This window comes from Canis lupus, chromosome 20 (genome assembly GCF_003254725.2).
Source record: "Canis lupus dingo isolate Sandy chromosome 20, ASM325472v2, whole genome shotgun sequence".
Taxonomy (NCBI): Eukaryota; Metazoa; Chordata; class Mammalia; order Carnivora; family Canidae; genus Canis; species Canis lupus.
Genome location: NC_064262.1, coordinates 46,332,448 through 46,355,623, shown reverse-complemented (window position 1 = coordinate 46,355,623; position 23,176 = coordinate 46,332,448). Strand labels below are relative to the sequence as shown.

Here is a 23,176-nt window from a genome sequence, read left to right as displayed (position 1 = left end):
TACACAGCTACAGCACCTCCGTGGCTAGCTGCTTCCTCCTGCCTGGTGCACTTGCCCGACATGGTCATTGGGGGAGTCTGTCACCCTCACTCAGCTCCTTTGGACCTTAGACTACGGTGCCTGCTATCACACCCTGCATGACCTCTAGGGCTTAAAACCCTGGCACGCTCCCAAAGCACATCTCCCTAGAGCAGGGCCCACAGAGGAAGCCAAGTCAGGCAGGCTGTTTGTCAAGGTGAGAGCAGCCACGGCCAGACGGCACATCTCCTGCCACTGGCTCACAGGAATGGACTGCATAAGCCCCAGAGGCCCTCACCTTGATGGCAAAGGTTCCCTTCCCACCAACAATCAGAGAGGCTCAGGTCTGAAATACATTTCCAGTGGGATTTTTTTTTAATATCTCATGGTAGACAAGAAAGAAATTTCCAAGCTACTGTAATTCTAGTGAAAAGAGTTACAGTATTTGGGGCATACAGAGTTAACAACCATCTCCCAACTTCCCAACTGCTTCTGAGCAATTACATCCACACACAAGAAAAACATGACCCTGAATAGTCTGGAAAGGCCACTGAAGCACCAGACCCAAAGGTCCAACCATTTGTGCTAAGGGCTCATCCCCCAGTCTATGGCCAGGTTTCAATCCCACACGATTCACAAGTGACAGAAAACCACAAAAGTGTGCCTCAACTATTCTTCTCTATGGGAATCAATTCAGTTAAGCTGGGACAATGACCACAGTTAGAAGCTTCCATCTGATTACTCATACTTCAGCTACTGCAAAAGCAAAAGAAGGGAAAAAGAGGGAAACACTAGCTGGCACTTCCTCTCACTACCCCGCCTCATCCTGGGGACAGTGGAAATCATGTCTGCAAGCTGCCCAATATGCCACTGAGACCGCGCTGAAGACACTAATACCATGAATCGCCCAGTGACTGGTGGTCAATGTGGCCAGCTTGTGGGCAAAGATCTCCATCACAACCAGCTCCCCCATGCAGGCAGCGGCTCCCAGTGGGACTGTTACAGCTGTTGGGACAGAGCACACTGAGAGTGGACACCAGAGCTGTTCCCCTCTCTCTGACCCCGAAGTTAGCCCAGGGCCAAGCCTGGGGCACAGGCACAAAGGGAGAGTGAGGGGACAAGGCTTTTCAGTGTCAGAGGCTGCAGAGAGCTGGGTGAGGTCTTTGAAAATGGAAGTAGGACACAGCCAGCCCGGACAGCGATCTCCTTCGCCAACCCACTCTGCTAAGAGGCCATCTTCAACTCGCAGTGACTGAAATATTGATGAGGCTCGATTGTAATTTTCTCTTTTTTTTTAAAAGATTTTATTTATTTATTCATGAGAGACACAGAAAGAAGAGAGAGGCAGAGATACAGGCAGAGGGAGAAACAGGCTCCATGCAGGGAGCCTGAGGTGGGACTTGATCCCAGGTCTGCAGGATCACGCCCTGGACTGAAGGCGGCGCTTAAACCACTGAGCCACCGGGGCTGCCCTCGATTGTAATTTTCAATTTGACCTTTCAGTTGCTCGTGGTATCTTAAAATACTCAGAGATAACATGAAAAGTTCCTTTGGCCTCTTTGCTCTATCCTCCAGCCTCGATGTAATTTATAAGCAGGGTGACAGGGAAGGGAGTGTACTAAGAACAAGTTCACAGCCTTTGGCTGGGAGAGCTTTGAACATGACAGTTCATGTGAGCACACACAATTTTAATGCAGGAGAAAGCATCTTGAGATTACGAACACAGTAGTACCACTTTAGAGGGGAAATCCTCTGATGATCGGGGTTCTAGCCATTCCTAAACCTCTGAGGATTGAGTCCACCCAGATCTGATCCCCACTTTTGTCCACAGGCAGGACCCTTCCTAAATCTTTATGCCCGGAATCAGAATTCCCATTCTTCCCACAAAAGATGTGCTTTCATGCAAAACAAAACAATGATTGCCAACCTTGCTCACTTCAAACTGGCATTTCTTAAACTCATTTTAAGACTTTTGGAGAAAAAGTTTAGTTCCTTGCTCTGATAAATAGGGGGTCACATTTATGGAGCACTCAATGTTTCCTATCCAGTACACCTCATTTAATCTTCCAACACCACTATGGCACAGGTATATTGTTGGTCCTAATTTATGGGTGTTGAGACTGAGGGTACCTTGCCCAAGGTGACAGAGCCAATAAGGGAGAGAGCTAGAGGAGCACCCAGGTCATGTGGCCCTTAACCTACTTTGCAACTGGAAAAAATAGTCCAGGCATGACAGAACTGGGCACTGGTCACAGTACAGCCTCCCATCCATGGAAGCCTGGGAAAAAATGCATGCATGTGATTATGTAATGGTGCATTTTATTCAATCCAAGAGGTGAGAGTACAAGATTCAACTCAAGTATATAAACAGATTTGAAAACCAGTGCAGCCTGTCATTTCCCTCAGAAAACAAGACCCCATAATGGCTGTATCTTTTTTTTTTTTTTTTTTTATTCAAGTGTGGTCAGCACACAGTGTTATATCAGTGTCAGGTGTACAATATAGTGATTCCATATTTCCATATATTACTCAGTGCTCATCAAGATAATTGTATTCTTTAATCCCCATTGTCTGTTTCCCCCATCCCCACCCACCTCCCCTCTGGTAACCATCAGTTTGTTCTCTGTAGTTAAAAGTCTGGTTTTGGTTTGTCTTTTTCTCTTTGTTGTTTGTTTTATTTCTTAAATTCCACATCCGAGTGAAATTATGTGGTATTTTTCTTTTTCTGACTGACTTACTTCACTTGGCATAATACTCTCTAGTTCCATCCAAGTTGTTGCAAATGGCAAGATTTCATTCTTCTTTATGGCTCAGTAGTATTCCATCGTGTATATATATATATATATAGTTCCTCTTTATCCATTCATCTATCGATAGACACTTGGGGCTTTTTCCATAGTTTGACTATTGTAAATAATGTTGCAATAAACATAGGGGTGCATATATCCCTTCATATTAGTGATTTTGTGTCCTTTGGTAACTACTCAGTAGTGCAATTACTAGATTGCAGGGTAGTTCTATTTTAAATTTTTTGAGGAACCTTAATACTGTCTTACAGAGTGGCTGCACTAGTTTGTATTCCCACCAACAGTGAATGAGGATTCCACTTTCCCCACATCATCGTCAACACTTGTTTCTTGTGTTTTTGATGTTAGCCATTCTGACTGGTGTGAGGTAATATCTCACTGTGGTTTTGTTTTGCATTTCCCTGATGATGAGTGATACTGGAAGAACAAATATTTTTTAAATGTCTATACCACTCCCAAGCAATGTACACTTTAACGCACTCCCTATCAAAATACAGCATTTTGGGGCGTCCCTGATGGCTCAGCGGTTTAGCGCCGCCTTCAGCCCAGGGTGTGATCCTGGAGACCCGGGATCGAGTCCCACATCGGGCTCCCTACATGGAGCCTGCTTCTCCCTCTGCCTGTGTCTCTGCCTCTCTCTGTGTGTCTCTCATGAATAAATAAATAAAATCCTTTAAAAAATAAAAAAAATAGGAGATCCTTGGGTGGCTCAGCGGTTTAGCGCCTGCCTTCAGCCCAGGGTGCGATCCTGGAGTCCCAGGATCAAGTCCCGCGTCGGGCTCCCGACATGGAGCCTGCTCCTCCCTCCTCCTGTGTCTCTGCATCTCTCTCTCTCTCTCTGTGTCTATCATAAATAAGTAAATCTTAAAAATAAAAAAATACAGCAGTTTTCACAGAACTAGAACAAACAATCCTACAATTTGTATGAACCACAAAAGACCCTGAATACCCACAGTAATCTTGAAAAACAAAACTGGAGAGATCACAATTTGAGACTTCAAGTTATATTACAAAACTGTAGCAACCAAAACAGTATGGTGCTGGCACAAAAAGAGATAGATAGATCAATGGAAACAATAAAAGTCCAGAAATAAACCCATAATTATATGGTCAATTAATAATCTTCAACAAAGCAGGAAAAAATATCCAATAGGGAAAAAATAGTCTCTTCACCAAAAGGTGTTGGGAAAACTGAACAGCAACATGCAGAAAAATTAAACTGGACCACTTTCTTACAAAATACATAAAAATAAACTCAAAATGGATTAAAGACCTAAATGTGAGACCCAAAACTATAATAATCATAGAAGAGAACACAGGCAATAATTTCTATGACACTGGTCATAGCAACATCCTTCTAGATGGGTCTCCCTAGGCAAGAGAACTAGAAAAAAAGTAAACTATTGGGACATCATCAAAATAAAAGGCTTCTACACAGCAAAGGGAAACAACCAACAAAACTGAAAGACAACCTACTGAATGGGAGAAGATATTTGCAAATGATGTATCTGATAAAGGGTTAGTATCTAAAATATATAAAGAACTTATACAACTCAACATCAAAGAAAAAAATCTAATTTTAAAAAATGGGCAGATGACATGAACAGACATTTCTCCAAAGAAGGTAACCATGAAAAGATTCATTCATTCATTCATTTCATGTCACAGACACATGAAAAGATGCTCCATATCATGCATCATCAGGGAAATGCAAATAGTGTGCTTTTCAACCAGGTTGCCAAGTTTTGTGGGAATTAGGCAGGTAACACTAAACAACATCCAGATCTGAGTTTCTACTTGGGAAACCAGATGCTGATACAAAACTGCAGCCCACGGGGTGCCTGGCTGGCTCAGTTGATAGAGCACGCAATTCTTGATCTCAAAGTTGTGACTTCAAGCCCCACATTGGGTGCGGAGATTACTTAAATAATAAAACTTAAAATAATAATGATTTTTTTTTAAATGCAGCCCAAAGAAGTGTTCACACTTAATAGTCCTTATGTTTCTCTCTTCCACTTACCATTAGCAGCCCTCACTGCTTGCAAAGCCATTACCTTGGCTATGTGCACAGTCATATTCTGCAGCTGAGGAAACTGGGATCTAGCTCAGCAGCATTTAAAAACATTAAAAAACACTGAGGCATCCCTAACCTCCCAGGGACTGACAGCTCTTTCCAACTGCTCCATCGGAGGTTTCTAAACCAGAGTTATGGTAAGCATTGCTGAGAAAAGAAGAACACTGATGTGAGAGAGAGCTTTTATAATCACAAGGAAAAAGAGATCCTAATTTAAAAATGAGCAAAGTAGAAGGCAAAGGCGATTCAGAAAGAAAAGACACAGCAAAGTTGGGGGAAATGTTCAATTTCCGCATTGCAAAACAGAAGTGCCAGCGTTTGCTATCAGGTTGGCAGAGTCAGCAAAGGGGGAACAAGCATTTTGGGTCCTGTGGGTGGGAAGATGACCAACTGTCTTCTCTGGAGGGCCATACAACACTGCACACTTAACGTGTACACCCCTGATATGCAGGCTTCACTTGATTCCTACCAAACTCCAGCAAGATTTTTTTTTTGTAGATAAAAATAAGATTATTCTAAAACATACAGAGACAAGCAAAAGAACCAAAATAGCTAAAACAATTTTGAAGAAGAAAAATAAAGTGGGAGAAGCAGTCTACCTGGTTTCAAGTCTCACTGTAAGGTAGCGTGGCAGTGATGAAGGGGTAGACACGCAGAGCCATGGAACAGAATGGAGAGCCCAGAAACAGACCCACACGGGTATACTCAACTGACTACTGACAGAGGTGCAGAGCCATTCAGGAGGAAAGAGGCCTGAGCGGCACATGGCAGTGAAGCAAATGGACATCCAGAAGAAAATGAGCCTCAACCTAAGTCTCACACTTTCTACAAAAATTAACTCCAAATGGATCACAGGCTTAAATGGAAAACTGAACACTTTTGAGAAAAAAAAAAAAAAAAAATAGAAGAAAATATTTAGGATCAAGGTCAGAGTTCTTAGACTTGATACTAAAAGGCTCACTCATAAAAGGAAAAATTGAGGGGTGCCCAGGTGGCTCAGTCAGTTGAGTTTCTGCCTTTAGCTCAGGTCATGATCCTGGGTTCCTGGGAAAATAAAACCTGCATCAGGCTCCCTGCTGGGATGTGAGCATGCTTTTCCCTCTCCCTTTGCCTGCCACTCCCACTACTTGTGCTCTCACTGCCAAATAAATAAAACCTTAAAAAAAAAAAAGGGGAAAAATTGATAAATTGGGCCTCATCAAAATTAAAAATGTTTGCTCTGTGAAAGACCTTGGTAAGAGGATGACGAGCCAAGTCACAGAAATATTTGCAAATCACAGATCTCACAAAACATTAGTATCCAGAATATATAAAGAACCCTCAAAACTCAATGGCACAAAAGCAAATGATGGGGGGTGGGGTGGTGCCTGACTGGCTCAGTCAGTAGGGCACGCGACTTGACCTTGGGGTAGTGAGTTCAACTCCCACGTTGGGTATAGTTTACTTAAAAAAAAAAAAAAAAAAAAAAGGCCAATGATCAAATGAGAACACGGACAAAAGACATGAAGAGGTATAAGAGGTATTTCACCCAAGAGGACATACAGATGGCCAGTAAGCCCATGAAAAGATGGTCAGCATACGTTAGTCATTAGGGAAATGCTAATTTCCTAAAAACCACAGGGAAATGCCACCACACAGCCATCAGAATGGTGAAAATAACAATGACACCACTGATTACACTGAGAAACTGGATCACTCACACATTGACAGTGAGAAGGTAAAAAGGTACAGCTACTCTGGAAAACAGTTTAACAGTTTCTTAAAAAGAACTAAGCCTGCAACTGTCACAGGACCCAGCAATTGTCCTGGGCATCCATCCAGAGAAATGAAGACTTGGGTTCATGTAACACCCTGTACTCAGATGGTTAGCGCAGCTTTACTCATAATTGCCCCGAACTGGAAACACACCAGATGTCCTTCAATGGGAGATTGGTTAAATGAACTGTGACGCCCCCTCCCCACCCGTGGAGCACCACTTGGCAATGAAAAATCCCTAGCAATGAACTAATACACACAACAATCTGGAAGAATCTCCAGAGGATTATACTAAGTAAAAAAGGCCAATTTCCAAAGGTTATGTCCTGTATGATTCTATTATATAACATCATTAAAATGCTGAATTTAGGGTGCCTGGGTGGCTCGGTCAGTTAAGTATCTGCCTTTGGCTCAGGTCATGATCTCAGGGTCCTGGGATCCAGCCCCACATCAGACTCCCTTCCCCCTCTCCTACTAGCTCTTATTCTCTCTCACTCTCTCTCGCTATCTGTGTTATTCTTGTCTCTCTCGCTCTTAAATACATAAAATCTTTTTTTAAAAACTGATAAAGTGCTGAAATTCTAGAAAGGAACAGCAGTGGATGCCAGAGGTTAAGGAAGGCATAGGAGTGGCTAAAAGAATCAAGAGTAAGGATCTCCGTGTGGAATGGAATTGGTCTGCATCTGACTGCAGCAATGTCAAAGTTTCAGCCGTGATGGTGTACTACAGATTTGCTGCTACCACTGCAGGAAACAGAGTGAAGAATACACAGGATTACTCTCTGCATTTTTTTTTAACTGCATGTAAATCTATAATTACCTCAAAATAATTTTTAAAAAGATACTGAGAAAGACAGGAAACTTCACAACAAAATAAGGTGACATTTTGAGACAATCAGGGAAATCTGCAAATGGACTTGGTATCAATCAGGTAATGCTAAAGAATGATTACATGTGTAAGGTGTTGATATGGCACTATGGTTACAAAATGAAAAGTGGTCTTTCTGTCAGAGATGCAAATTGAAACATGATTTCTGAGATTTCCTTTTTCAAGATATTTTCAGAGAGAGCAATGAGAGCATGGGGGAAAGGGAGAGAAGGAGAGAGAGAGAGAAAGAGAGAATCTCAAGTGGACTCCCAACTCAGTGAGGAGCACGATGGCTTAATTTCACAATCCTGAGATCACAACCCAAGCTGAAATCAAGAGTTGAGGTGCCAAACCAACTGAGCCACCAGGCGCCTCAATTTCTGAGATTTAAAATAAAAACCTCAGAAATAGGGGATCCCTGGGTGGCTCAGTGGTTCAGCAGCCTGCCTTTGGCCCAGGGCGTGATCCTGGGGTCCCGGGATCGAGTCCCAGGTCGGGCTCCCTGCGTGGAGCCTGCTTCTCCCTCTGCCTGTCTCTGCCTCTCTCTCTCTCTCTCTCTCTCTCTCATGAATAAATAAATAAATTCTAAAAAAAAAAAAAAAAAAGCTTCAGAAATAAAAATGTATGTGGAAAAAATGCATATGGCAGAGGACAAGGGATAGTAGACAACTGCAGAGAGACTTGCAAAACAGCATTTGTTGGGGTGCCTGGATGGCTCACTCAATAGAGCATATGACTCAATCGAGGGTCGTGAATTCAAGCCCTATGTTGGGCATGGAGCCAGTTTTTAAAAAAAAGGCATTTGTTGTAAATGGTGCTAGGCACATGGGAGTTCATTAACCTCTTCCCTCTACTTTGAGGGTATGTAAAATGTTACATAATTAAAGACCAACATTTGATATGTTTCTGCTTTGTCAAGGATCCTAATAGTACAAGCCATCTCAGGTGTTAAGTATTAGAAACGAAGAGTAGCTTTATCACCAGCAGTGTCATACTTTTATCAAACAATAAAAACTAGCACTTCTTTAACACACACACACACACACACACACACACACACACACTCTTCTGCTACTGTAAGGTCTCGCCCTGGGAGTCTACCCTGAGGAAGTGATCAACTATGCAGGAGGTGAGGAAAGGCAAGAGGGTTGTATCAGCTTACCCTGCTGGAGGGCCAGGACTCCAGGTGAGGGCAAAGATTGAAAACAGGTGAGGATCCGGGCAGAACATTTACAAGTGAGGTATGATCGTCATGTATTTGCTAAGTCCAAAGGGAGGGCCCAAACCAGCAAACATAGTTATGACCTGGCTGGTAAGCCCATAACGATCATATATGCACATGGACCAGAATGTGGCAGGATGGACGCCATATGCTAACAGTGGTTCCTTTTTTTTTTTTTTTTTCTAACAGTGGTTCCTACCAGTGAACTGGCTACCCCTGCCTCCCCTCTCTGCCGTGGCTGAGTCTGTCAGTGTTCTACATTAGTGCATACTGCTTTTGTAAATAAGACAGAAAAGGAAAGAACCACATACAAGAGGAGGGATGTAAAGCTACAGGATTCTCCCTGGGGGCCCAAATGACCACCATGATGAAGGACTAGGGGAAGATGTGTACCTGCCATTCAGCACAGCATGCAGGGCCTCTGTCTAACCCACTTGGAACACAAGGCCTGGGGTGGGAACATGTCATGGGGGGGTGGGTAAGGCGTGCAAGTAAGGCCTCCCCACCTATGAGGAGAACCAAAGAACAGAAGAACCATGCCTGGAAGTTTTGACATGCAATGAAGCATCCTCAAGGCAAACAAGACAGCCAGAGGGAGTTCTAGGCCAGGAACTATCAGGAGGAAGACAGTCTCAAGATATAAAAGCATCAGTGCTCCCAGGAGACCACTGCCCTTGGCCCTGTCTACCAGAAATGGAAGTAAAAGAGAAACCATGGTCACCTGAGGCAACCTTCCCACCTTGACATGCTGCCCTGTATAGAAGGCAGGGTCCAAGGAGGAGACTTAGGCCCAAAGGTCTCCACCCACACCTCTTTGCCTGGCATTCCTAGCACCAAAGGAAACAGAACCAGAGAGGTCAACCAGAGGTGCCACCAGACAAATGTGGACTCAAGTCCAACCTACCACCAGAGTACTGTACAATTCTGGGGAGAGTGAACAACCTCTCTGTACCTCAGTTTCTTCATTTGGAAACTAAGGATGAGCATGCCCTCTACCAGAGTCTGGCATGGGGTAAGCACTCCTCCAATGCCAGCTGTTTACAGGCCTGTTTTCTTCCTTGTCCTCTCCTTCCACCAGCTCCAATGGGAAAATGTATCCCATCCCTATAAATGTGTCCCTAGGTCAGTTCCACCCTAGACTATCAACCTCCCCCCTACTCTTCACAGACAACTTCCTGAAAGAGTGGTCTGCCTTGGAACTTGTAAATTCATTCATTCGTGCGTTCAACACACACATGTTAAGGCCATACTATGAGGAAGAATCAAGGATACAAAAGGGTGTGAGACAGAGCTCCAGTGCTCAAGATGAGGAGACAGGCCTGCAAGGTTGAGAGCATGACTACATCACAAGGTGCCACAGGATATGAGGTCTACGACGTACAGCCGAAGCCTCCAGGGCCTGAGCCACGGGTCAGGGATGGGCAAGGTGTCTCCAAGGCAGAGGGGGCCGCCAGGAACTTGGGAGTCATTCAGCACAATTTCAGCCAGCCGGTAAGGGTGGACCCAGTGAGTAACAGAGTCTGTACCCACCCACTGAAAAGCCCGGAATGTGGTCCCCATGGTGACCTGAGCAGATGTGCTAGCGACCAGTGAACTGAATAAGCACTTAGCTACTCGGAGTAGGTGACAGAAGAGCCACCAGGGACAGACTTCGGTGGGCCTCCAGGAGGGGAAGGCCAAGGAATGCAGCCACTCACTCTGCACACAGAGAAAGGGGGCTGTTCACCTTTAAATACTTTACTCTGGGATGTCCTCAAGGGCCATCAAGGTGGAAATCTCATTCTCATTCAAGCAGTCTCTTTCTACAGAGTGCCTGGCGGTGCTCCTACTCTGGAGGGGAATGTCATCACACATGACAATGCATACTGAAGGCTGTTAAGTGCTGGGAGGAACAGACAGGGGTGGTGGGGGCGCTTGGCAGACCAAACATGCACCTGTGAGAGTGGGGAGACCGCCACGGCCCCAGCTGAGCCTGCCTGAGGGGCTACAGGACAAGGAGCACCTGCACTGAAGCACTGGGGTAGACAGGCCTACAACACAGATGGAAAGAGTCCCCACTGGCGGGCAAACACCAAGGCAGTGGGATCCTGAAGGAACCAGGGGCTGAGCATGTAGGGAGGGGTATGGGGTTTAGTGCAGCCACACAGAGGGCAGGTGGATACGACAGAAAAGGATCAGGCAATAAGCATCCGGTGGAGAATGGGGCAGATTCTAGCCTGTTCTCCCAAAAATACTGCTTAAGATCAAAAGCAACCCTGGCCTCCCTAGAGCCCTTTCTGGTGTCACTCTTCCCAGTATCTCACAGAACACCCCCCCCCCCCATCCATTCTGTCTTTCCTTCTCTGCACAGTGGACCAGGCCCTGAACAGACTCACAGGGGTGACAGGGTCCCCACACAGCAGGGCACCTATTGTCTTCCTTGAGAATGCCCACTGCCCATGGCCCACAGTGCTCCCAACTTTTCCCAAGTGTGCCCTGAATCTTCCCAAAATTCCTTTCCTGGATCAGCCACACTGGGGTTCCAACATCTCTACCATCTTCTACCATATCTGAGTCCTGGCCCGATATTTCACTACCTCTTAAGCAGGCACACTGCCCAGGACTCAGGGATCCCCAAGGCAGATTGGGTCAGCAGCTCTCCGTGCCCCTCCCCTCCTCTCTGTGGGTGGCAGCAGCAGCCAACCAGCACCCACTGCTCTTCTACAGAGCCTGGATCCTCTAGGCACCAGGCACCGAGTAGGCTCCTGGATTCCACTGTGAGCAAAAAACACTCACCACTACCACAGGGGAGCGGAGCACAGTGATCTGCTCAGGGAACAAACACTGAAGAGTAAACACTGGCAGGAGCAGGGGGAGGAATTCACACAGGTGGTCACTCCCCAGCTGGTCACTCCCCAGCTCAGAAAAGACCCTTTGTGGTTGGTGAGGAGCACAAGATTCAAACTCTCAGCCATCCCCTGCCCCTTCTGAGCTAATTCCACTACCCACATCCAACACACACCCATACACCTGGATGCTGATACACTATTCACCCAGAGACGCTTGCACACACTTGTGCACACACAGCACTCAATCCCAGCTTTCCCTTCCTGCACTGGCAGATGCCCTACGTCCTGCGCACCATACACTCCTTATCTTGACACAAATCATTCCCTGTGCCTGAGGCAGGGGTGGGGGGGGTGGGAGGGGCTGGCGCGGCTCAAGGCCAATTACCTCCCAGCCCCAAAACCGACCCCCTGCTTTAAAAAGCCACCCAAATTCCCCCCCAAAAGAAATGCATCTCTCCTCCACATTCCCATAGCCCCAAATCTACAAATGGGACATTTCTTAATGTCCAATTTTTGTCAAGGCTACTGTAACAACTGGGGCTCCCTCCTTCCTATATTTTCAATTCTGGGGTGTAGGGAGTGGGGTAGAAGTCTCAGATTTATTCTACCTCTTGCAATGCTGGCACTGTAAGTGAAGCTTCCGTAGACTTTTTTTTTTTTTTTTAATAAACTGTTTGGTTACAGAATGGGTAAGATATTGATGGAGCCTCAGGAGGGAGTGGGTGAGATGGGTGCAGAGATGTTGATGCTCAAGCAGACACAGCTCCACTACTTAGCAGCAGAGTGAAGACAAGTTACAAAGCCTCTTGGGGCCTCAGTTTTCCCATCCATGAAGTGGGAATAATACAGTGTCTGCCCTGAGGACTACCTCAAGTACCAGATGAGAACATGTAGGTAAAGCACTCTACAAACCCCAAGACGCTACTGTGTCCATTATTACCCTTCTTAATACTATCACTGAGACAGAGGAGCAAGCTTTATTGACCAGGAATCATGGGGGATGGGAAGGGAAGTCAGGCAAGGCTACTAATCAGGGCGTGTTTGGCAGGAATTAAATCACAGTCCTTACAACACACCACACCAAATGATCTTTGCCAAAAAATAATAAAATATTTCACCAAATGTTGGATACGCTGCAGTACATGTTGTACTCATACTCTCACTCAACTAGCTGGCTGAGCCACTCCCAAGAGTCTTTTACTAGTTCTCTTAGTCTTATTTATTTTTTTAAAAGAAGTGGGCAATTGCACACACAGTAGGTTAAGTGCTTAGCAGCTGTAAATTAAAGGATAATTTTTGGTAGCTAAAAGGCAACATAGAATTAAATCAAGAGGCCGAATGCCAACAGAATGAGCTCGGCATGAAAGAAAATGCCGATTCCCTGAGCTGGTGTGTAGGCGAGAGAAACAGCAGCACTTACTTGCACCCACTCAGCAACCGTGGACATCTGCTCATCCCCTATGGAATCCTCTTCTCCATGGATTGTGTCCACAGTGGATCCAGGGGTACAGCACTGAGGGCACAGAGACCTTTCTGGTCTTGATCAAAGAACACTCCCAACAGGAGAAATGTTCTCAATAGCACACACCTAGGTCGGTTGCATGTGGGCACCTCTAGCCATAAACAGTGCTGTTTCTAGCTGTTTCTAGGATGTGGAGTAATTTAGGGGGCTAATCCATGCCCCCAACTTTCCAGTCCTGGCTTAATAATCTCCCTGTGAGGACCTCACCATCAACAGGCCTTTTCTCTCTCTCTCTCTCTCTCTTTTTTTTTTTTTGTTTGTTTCCCCCTTTAAAAGCAGTCCGAAAAATAATTTCCTTTCCCCACTGGGTAAGTAAAGCGGCAAACATCCTTGTGGATTAAGAAAAGCCAATTTTCAGGGCACCTGGGTGGCTCAGCGGTTGAGCATCTGCCTTCGGCTCAGGGCGTGATCCCGGGTCCAGGGAATGAGTCCCGCATCGGGCTTCCTACAGGGAACCTGCTTCTCCCTCTGCCTATGTCTCTTGCCTGTCTCTCTCTCTCTCTCTCTCTCTCTCTCTCTCTCTCAAGAATAAATAAAATCTTAAAAAAAAAAAAAAAGGGAGACACATCTTCTATGGCTCCACAGGTATGCTTATTACTGTCATTAGTAAATCAGAGAACACCCTCCCCACACCTCATAGCTGAAGTGCAGAGACATGGGCAGCCCTGTGAAAGGTGGGGGCCTGGCCATCAGGATGCTGGCCCTCAAGGCCTCCCTGACTTACCTCACCAGCGCAGTAGGTTCCTGCTTCTTCACCAAGGAGATAAGACATTTCCACTCAACTACTGTGAATGGCAGCTAGAGACTGCTCCTGGCTGCTATTTGGAGCGAGCAGCCGCCAATCAACAGTCATCACCCGCTTGCTACAGGGACTAGGGACACAGCAGGGACAGGGCTGCTCCTGCCCACCCCGTAGGAGCCCACGGTGCAGTGTCCACAGGAGAGAACACTGGTTTTGGAGCTGCAATCTGATCCAAGCACGCACCCCAACTCCCTGGGAGGCCTGGAACCTGTCATTTTAGCTCTATCCTTCTCAGTTTCCTTGTTCAGAAACGAGCACAGACAGTGACAATGACACTTCCCTAATGGGGAGTCAGTGGTGAATGGGCACAAAGTGGGTGTCCAACCACACTCCCTTACTTCTGTACAAGACCTGCACCCCCAATCTCTCCCCAACACCTAGGTTACCAGAGTCAGGGAAGGAGGCTCTGACAGGGTCAGAGAGGATGATGAGTGGCCTGTCTCAAAGGCTGGACCCATCTGCTTCCTCCAGTCCTGCTGGAACAGAAGAGGAAAAAAAGGAAGGAAGACCCAGGCCCTCTCTTCCTCCTTTCCTTATTTCCAACCCAGTGGAGGCAATTCATTCCGCTTCTGCAGGCTGCCACCTGACCTCCATGAGGGTATCTGCCACCTGGGGTCCTATCTATCTGTGTGCCTGGGAACCCAGCTCCAATTGAGCCATCTAAAGGGTGGGGGCTCCGTTTTATTTCTCTTAGTCCCAGACCAGCATAGGATGGGTGCTCAGCAAATGGGATGTGACAGTGACCCCAGGAGCTAGGCTGCTTCTCAACTGCACCTAAATGTAGGGCCCCATCAAGCCCGGAGGGCCCAATGCAAGGTGATGGCTCTTGTCTCAACTGACCCAGCTACCCACCTGGCAACACCCAGGAAAGCTGGTCTTGCTTTGCTAGCTGAACACACCCCACCTGCCTCTTCTTCCTCCCTACACTTAGAAGGCTCTGGTGCAAATAACCATCTCACACATTCTTCAATCACCAACCCCTTCTGCCTCTTCTGGAAACCACCTCAGGCCAGGCTACTCTTTATCACTTCATGCCCACATCACAACTAACGTCTCTGAGCTAGTACCCAGCTCTGCCCATTCTCTATGCCACCAGTCACTTCACTCCTTAAGATCCTGCCATAGCCCCTACCTGCCTCACATACTGTGGACCTGCCCTATCACTCTGCCATTCCTTCAACAGATGATTACTGAGCACCTGGGGAACAGGGACGAGTTAAAACAGGCCTTTGTGGACCTAGTCTACATGGTAGGAGAGAATGACCATCAATCTAATAATCCCACCAATAGAAAATTACAGGCTGGCATGTGGAAAAGTACAGAGTATCCCCACAGGCAGCAACAGAGAAGCTGGGCCAGCCTGTCAGGGAAGGCTTTAGCTGAGGAAGTGATGTGCCAACTGAGATATGAGGAGGAGCAGAGGTTAACCCAGAAATAAAGTGGGGGATAGAATATCAGAAAAGGGCCATAAAATCACGTGCAAAGGCCCTGAGGCAAGAGGGAATGTCACCTGAACAAGTAACTGAAAGGAAGACCCAGGGGTTGGGACACCTGGGTGGGTCAGTCAGTTGAGTGTCTGCCTTCAGCTCAGGTCATGATACCAGAGTCCTGGGATTGAGCTCACTGCTCAGCGGGGAGCCTGCTTCTCCCTCTCCTTCTGTCCCTCTCCCAGCTTGTGAGCTTGCTTGCTCGCTCTCTGTCTCTCAAATAAATATTTTTTAAAAAGGCCCAGGGGCCGCAGGGCAGAGCAAACAGGGAGGGCAAAACTGGGAAAGTGGGATGCAGATGAGTAGGAAGCTGGATGGGGCAGAAGCCCAATTCCAGTCTGCAGTGACGGACAACCAGCCCTCGGGGCACCATCCTTTCCTGCTCTCAACCAGTGTCTACAAAAGGAGAACTGACTTTGTATCAGCTGGTCTGAAACAGAATTGGTAAATTGATTCTGCCATCAAGAGTACAACAATCCCACCCAATAGGTAAGGCCAGACGGAAGTCTGAGGACATGGCTGTTTGTGGTCATCTGCAACTTCTACTTCCCTCCAGCAGTTTGTGACACTAAGGGCTGGGCCTACTATGGCAGGCAGAGCATTCCAAGGAGCCCTCTGGGTCACCCAGCAGGCAGGTCTCCTTCCCACTATTCCCCACTCCCTCAACATGGGCCGCTCTCTAAGCAAGCAGACACCGTATCAGTCCCTTTTGTCTCAGGTCAATCTGTAGGCCAAGCACAGACTGTGTTCCATTTACCAAACCACCTCCTTCCTTTAATCTCTAAATCACTGTAGTTAAAAGAGGGCTGTGGACCCCAGAGAACACAGTCCTGGCCTCACATTTGGCCCTTTGAGCTAGAATCCCAGGGTCTTGGCTTCTGTTCATTTTGTTCTGCCTCCGTCTGAAAAAGCATTCGTTCCTCTCTTCCCAGCATCCCCACAGCCCAGCCCAAATGCCCCTTCTCCAAGTGGACGCAAGTTATCCACCCCTCATCCAGCTCTGACCACTCATGGCCTGTGCCTCCACTGTGGCCTGGATCAAACCAACCCTCCTCATGGGCCAGGCATGGCTTACTCATTTCTGCATCAGTCTCAGTGAAGCAACAAATACCCACTTGAGCAGGGAAACCTGTAAAGACGATAAGGCTGCCTTGCCATTTCTCCCATGACTTTTCAGTGAGATATGATTAAAACAAAATAAGAATTTAAACAAATGATCTTCTCTCCATCAGACTCCACAGTATCTAGAGGTTAGGTGGCACAACCACTGAGACACAAGAGAGAAGCAGACACTGGCAGAGGGAGAAACAAGCTCCCTGTGGGGAGCCTGGTGCAGGACTCGATCCCAGGATCACGCCCTGAGCCGAGGGCAGACGCTCAACCACTGAGCCACCCAGGCGTCCCACGACCAGTTTAAAACCAAATGAGATCTCACACTGTTGTATGCTTGGCAGTTAAAATAATAATAATAAAAAGAGGCACCTGGGTGGCTCTGTCAGTTAAGCCTCCGACTCAACTACGGTCTTGATCTCAGGGTCATGAGCTCAAGCCCTGCACTGGGTTCCATGCTGGGCATGGAGCCTACTTAAATAAACAAACAAATAGAACCGACAATGCAACACAGAGCCCCAGGCCTGCATTAGATGAGCTGCATCAGTGCAAGCTCGCCAGGTGTGACCATTCACAAGTAACATATGCCTCTGGGCCTCAGTTTACCCTTTTATAAAGTGAGAATAAGACTGACTAGGGTGACTTGGGAGGATACAGTGAGCAATGCAAAATGCCTTTCCTGGTCAGTCTGTGGCGCCTGAGGCCTCCCCAACCTCACACGTGGACCATAGACTCCGAGTCAGTTCTCACTGTGCAGATCACTTCACCCTGGGACACACTACATACTTGTTTGTTTCCTTCCACCTGTGCCCTGCTCCTGAGACCCTCGGCTATGTGGGACAGGGCTGTCTTCCAGTTCACAGCTACATCCCACTGCCCTGGAAGTGCCCAGCAAAGAGAAGATGCCTGATATGTATCTGCTGAATGAACAGTGCACACATAAGGTGCTGACATTCCACTGTCAGGAGGCAGACACATAATATAGAATTACTGTCAGCTCGCACGTGGAGAAACTGAAAACACTACACAACTGAGGGCACTGAAAGAACATCTGGGGACCCTAACACTGAAAACACACACACCCTAAAGGGACCTCAAATGAAAATGGGAAGGGGAAGTCCTCTTTGGGAAAGAATGTGTAGTAGCTTTCTGCACGGACGCCAGATATTCAGGTGAGGTCTGCATGGGGAGAGCCTGAGAGCACCCCCTCAGTGGCTGACAGGGTGCCTCTCATGAAGGTGACAGCAGCTGTATCCATCTGTCGGTATGATGACATGAAGTGGCTTGAGGCATCAGAGAGTTGACACTCAGCTCTCAAGTACCACCTGATCAAAGACATTCACTTCCCAGATCAGCTGATCGGCTAAAGAAATAGGCGTAGCTAAGTTGCTTTAAAGTTCAAAATTGGGGGATCCCTGGGTGGCTCAGTGGTTTAGCGCCTGCCTTCGGCCCAGGCCATGATCCTGGAGTCCCGGGATTGAGTCCCACGTCGGGCTCCCTGCATGGAGCCTGCTTCTCCCTCTGCCTGTGTCTCTGCCTCTCTCTCTGTGTCTGTCATGAATAAATAAATAAAATCTTAAAAAAAATAAAAAATAAAAAAAATAAAGTTCAAAATTGAGGCTGAGGGAGCAAAACGTACTTAACTGGGAGCTACTCAGCTCACAAATGCCAGGCCAGAGCAGGTCAGTAAGATACAGACAGGGAATTCAGGATCTTCCAGGGCAGGGCCAGTCTTTACTCTAAAAACCTCCTCTCTACCCACCAATTTATAACACATCACCATTAGCATTCTAGTAAGACAGAGAGACTAGCAATTATTTTAGAGAAAAAAACAAGGAACGAAAGGACAAACAAGTGTCCCAAGCACTTGGCATTCACTGCAGACACGTTCACCGGGTGTTGCTCTGGGCGAGGTGCCCAGAAGGCTGCCTGGAAGAAGGGAAAGAGCAGGGCTCTGCAGGCAGACAGATGTGGGGTCAACTCACCAACTATGGGACTTCCAGTTACCTAAATCCCTTTGGTTCTCAGTTTTCTGTTTGCAAAATGGGAACAAAAACCTCCTAGAACCTGGCACCCATTAAAAAGATGATGTATCTTAAGTGCTTGGGCATAGGAAGCACATGGCAGAGGAGGAGGACCCCAGTGGCACCTGGGGGTGGGGGTGTGGAATTCCTTGCACAGGGCACTCTCTTCATCAATGAGCCCAAGGCTTTCCATGTGCTTCTTGGGTCGAGGGCCACACAAGGGACCCACAAAAGGTGCAGCAGAGAGAACTGTCATTGGGGTGGGACTGAGGGAAGACACCACCAAGGAGGCCTCCGAGAGTGGCCTCCAGTGGGTAGAACGTGGGGAAGGCTACAGCAGGAGGTCACAGCATGAGGAGGGAGCAACAGCACCACGGAGGGCATAGGGGGAGCACTGGGAAGAGCAAGGGTATATGGGGAAATGGTGCAAGTGTGGGAGACCAAGCCGGCAAGGTCAGGTGGAGGCACAGGGGGCGTGGGAAATGCTAAACCAGGAGCAGTCGAGCTGGACATACTGAGGGGAGTGAAACAGGAGCAGCTGGAAGTTGCTGGAGCAGGGAGGGTGGTTGTGTGGAATGAACTAAGAGGGAGAGGCTAAGTAGGAAGGGGGACAGCCCCAGCCCTGTGAACTTATGGATGTGGCAAGAAGGTGGCCAATTCCAGCAAACAACCAATGGGGGTGGGGTGTGGGGTTGGCAAGGGAGAAAAGAGAGGCTAGACTCTGGAAGGGTCCTGGTAGGGAAAGGGCATCCTCTGTGGGGAGGCCCTAAAACAGGAGCAGAGAGAAAGGATGCAGAAGACAATGAAGGCCAACTGGTGGGTTCCAGTGACCCATGTGGTAGGGCTCAAGGATGACCAACGACAGGCCACTGGGGTTAAGGATGGCATGATGCCCAGTAGCTTAAGAGACCACATGGTACAAAGGGGGTGAGGGACATGGGTCATATCTGGGGTCAGAGAAGCACAGTGGAGCTGTGGTCGGAGGCAGGGAGAAACAGAAATCACCCAGACGCCAGTGGAGAAGAAATCAACCCTAGAATCCTCACTTTTCAAACGGGAAAGATTTGTATTCAGAGACTATACAGTGAAAGAGGTGTCACAGATCCTGGGGATAATAGAGCAGACCAGGAAAGATGCCAATAGGAAAAGTGCTGGGGACAGAGAAGAAACACCCCTTTCTCCCTCTGCAAACCTGCTGGCAACCACTTTACTCACCTTCAACTGGCCACCCGTGTTCCAAGTGCACTTGGCACCTCAGTCCAACCAGAGCACAGCCTCATGCTCCAGGGGGCTCCCTGACTGCCACCCACCAGAAACTATCCTGGAATCATACCCATGCTTGAACCTGTGTGATCCCTCAGCTGGGCTAAAAACACATGGAAGGGCTACACCTCCCACCTAGGGCAACAGGAACACCTGGCGCAGAACTCCACATAAGAAGAGGTATAGAGAAATGTTGGCATAGCTACCTAAGGAAGAAAAGCTGGTCATGCCTTTGTTTGACATATAAAGGAACAAGAAAAAAATATAGAAGTCAGAGACCTAAAGCTGTCACAGGCTCCTGGCTGACGGTCTCTTGCAAGGCCTCTTTCAATTCCACTCCCACCCCTAGCCCCATTCCACACATGGAGAAGAAAAGCCACCTGTAACTAGCGCTCATAGGTGTAAGTCTCAGATTCCTGCTTCATGAGTTTACCAGACACCTCCTGGGTGCTGGTCATAGGAACAAGAGGCCTGTACCTGCTCTCACTGGGTGCCTGGTCTAATGGGGGAGAAACAGACATCTGTAGACCATGATTGGTACTGAGGGGTGTGTGGACACTAGCACACTGCTAGTGCTACGGCAGAGGGGTCAGCAAAGGCCTCTGGGAAGAATGAGCTACCACCTAAAGACAGGAAAAGAGCCAGGCACTGAAAGCACCAAGAGAAGAAACTATGAAGAGAACTTCAGGAAGAAGGAACAACCAGTGAGGATACCCTGAGGTCAGACTATAGGAGAGCTTGGACTATAGGAGGAGTAAAAAAGCAGCTAGTATGGCTGCAGTGTGGGTACAGGTAAAGCATGAGGTGGGAGAGGGCAGGCAGGTACCAGACCAGCAAGGCTTCCTGAGAAGGAATTGAGATCTTATTCCAAAAGGTGCTAAGCAGGGCAGCACAGGTGGCTCAGCGGTTTAGCACTGCCTTCAGCGGTTTAGCACTGCCTTCGGCCCAGGGCATGACCCTGGAGACCTGGGATCGAGTCCTACATCGGACTCCCTGCATGGAGACTGCTTCTCCCTCTGCCTGTGTCTCTTCCTCTCTCTCTCTCTCCCTCCCTCTGTGTCTCTCATGAATAAATATTTAAAAAAGAAAAAAAAAGGTGCTAAGCAGGTGAATCACATGACCGGATTCAGGTTTTCTTACCTTAACCCACAAGGGCAAACCACTGCCCTCCTCCGAGGCTAATTCTTCATCAGTAAAATAAGAATTCCCCTCCCCTTGTTGTGTGGATAAGTGTCAACATGTTAAGAAGCACTTAAACTCTAAAGCACTCAATAAACATTAGCCATTATTTTCATTAAAGTTCAAACTAGGGCTACTGTCAAAATGTGATAGGAATTCTAAAAAGGTTCCCCCAAAAAACTGGGAGCACTTTCTCATTAATCGAACCTGTACCCCACACACACACACACACACATACCCTCAACTGTAACAACTGGCCAATGACAACAATACCCCACATCTGTAGAGCACCTAGTTTACATAGCACTTTGGTGTCTGCTATGAGAATGCTAGTCAATAACCACTGGTCTTTAATACTTTTAATTTAGTGACAGTGTTACAAATTGGCTGGTTCTTGCTAGATTTAGCAGGTGTGCATGTGTTCCTCCTCTGAACAGCAGCTGGTCATGGTCATGTCAACACATCTATCCGCTCTCTCTCAAGGTTTAGCATTCCTGCTGCTGTGGTCTACATTCCCATATGTCCCAATCTGCCAGAGAATTAAATGATGATAATACAGTATCACTGTGTGCTGTGATGTGCCTGGCACTGCACTACGCACTTTACAGGCTTAATCTTCACGTTATCCCAATACTCCTTATATATCCATTTTCCAAATGAGTTCTAAACGTGTCGCTCAAGGAAACTCAGAGAAATAAATGATGGAGCCAAGAAATAAACACAAGACGATAATGACCCCGTGTCTTCACTCTTACTCCCACCTCTGTGCCAGATATACTTCAGGCAAAATGCTTATCGTACGGTGCTTGGTACGACACGGGTATTCCGTCAATAGAGGCGGCTGTTATTAGCAGGGCACAGGTAGTTTCCACTTCCCATGAGAGTGTCACCTCCGGGAGAGCAGCGACCTTGTCTGTCTGGGGGACGGCTGCACTCCCTGCACGTCTGACGGAGAAATGAATGAACGTCGCTCCCAGGGAGCAGGGCTGCCTGCGCAAGGCTCCTTGTTGCACGCATCTGTCGCGCCACTGCTCCTGCCCCTTAGTAAGACCACCAAGCGCATCTGACGGCATGGAGAGGGTCTCGGGGACGTGCGATCTCCTCTTTCTCGATTCAAGGGTGGCAGAAACAGCTCCCAAGGAAGAGAGGCGGTGAGTCCGGGATCGCGCTGCGGGAGGGTCCCGGCTCTGGCAGGGCTCTCCGCCCCACCACCCCGGCGGGGACACCGTCCGCCCCGGCGCTGGGACCCGGCAGGAGACAAAGACCCGCGGGGCCGACGCACCGGCAGGAAGGCTCACTCCCCTCGCCCACCTCCCCGAATGAGAGCCCGCTGCCACAGCGCCTCGCCCTGCCCGAGCTGCGGCGAAGGCCGGGCGCGGGGCCGAGCCAGGGCCCGGGCCGTGCAGACACAGGCAGCGGCCCCGCCTGTACGCCACCCGCAGAGGGTCGCCAGGGCGCGGGAGGCCGCGGGCTGGGCCGGCCTGTCACCTTCAGGACCGCCCGCCCACTCGCCCGCCCTCCGCGGGGGCGCCTCAGCGCGAGCCGCCGCCGCCCGGCTGGGGCTCCCCGCGCATCAGCCTGTCCGCCGCGCCAGCCTCGCGCCCCGCGCCCTCGCGCTGCACCCCCTCCCGCCGGCCCGTACCTGCTGGGAGAGCGGGATGAGCGGAGCCGCCATCTTCCCGCGGACTCGGGCTCCGAGCGCCGGGGAGACGGGGGCGGTGCCGCGCGTGCGCACGGGGGCGAGGGGCGGTGCGCGCGCAGCTGGGTCCGGGCGAGGGCGGGGCCGAAGCGGGGCTGCGCACGCGCAACCGAACACCAGGGGGCGGGGCCGGGGGCGGGGCCGGGGGCGGGGCCGTTCACGCCTAGCCCAGCCGGGAGGGGGCGGGGGCGGGGGCGGGGCCGGGGAGGAGCGCAGGACCCCCAGCGCGCGCCAAGCTCACCTGCTCACTTACCCGCGGCCCGGCCCGCTGCCTAAGTCTGACGCGCTCTCGTTCATCCCCTTCCCGGTGCACCTGCCAAACGCCTTGTGGGGAGTTGTTGCCCACCCCGCAGAGGGTCAGGAACCCCGCGGTGCCCAAACGCTCCCTGTTTCTAGGATAGGGGTGTGTGTGTGTTAAGTTCCCAACTGCCACTTTCTGGCACAGTGACCTTGGCAAGTCACCTAAGTACTTTCTCTGAGCCCCCAGTCCCCTTCTGAAAAGAGGGGATGGTAATAGGT

At 48.8% G+C, this 23,176-nt stretch overlaps 1 protein-coding gene across 13 annotated transcripts in view; it reads right to left on the bottom strand.

Moving 5' to 3' along the window:
* EPS15L1 (epidermal growth factor receptor pathway substrate 15 like 1) overlaps positions 1-22,706 on the bottom strand; it is a 96,711-nt gene extending 74,005 nt beyond the window's left edge. For 8 of the 13 annotated variants that reach the window (XM_049098016.1, XM_049098020.1, XM_049098017.1 and 5 more), the window contains exon 1: positions 2,221-2,301. In XM_049098016.1, the coding sequence (XP_048953973.1) occupies positions 2,221-2,286 (66 nt within the window). In that variant the 5' untranslated portion in view covers positions 2,287-2,301. Of the gene's footprint in view, positions 1-2,220; positions 2,302-22,600 lie in introns of those variants that run through there. The other 5 variants (XM_025457895.3, XM_025457900.3, XM_025457902.3 and 2 more) reach the window with 2 other exon arrangements.
* Between the last annotated feature and the right edge of the window lie 470 nt (positions 22,707-23,176).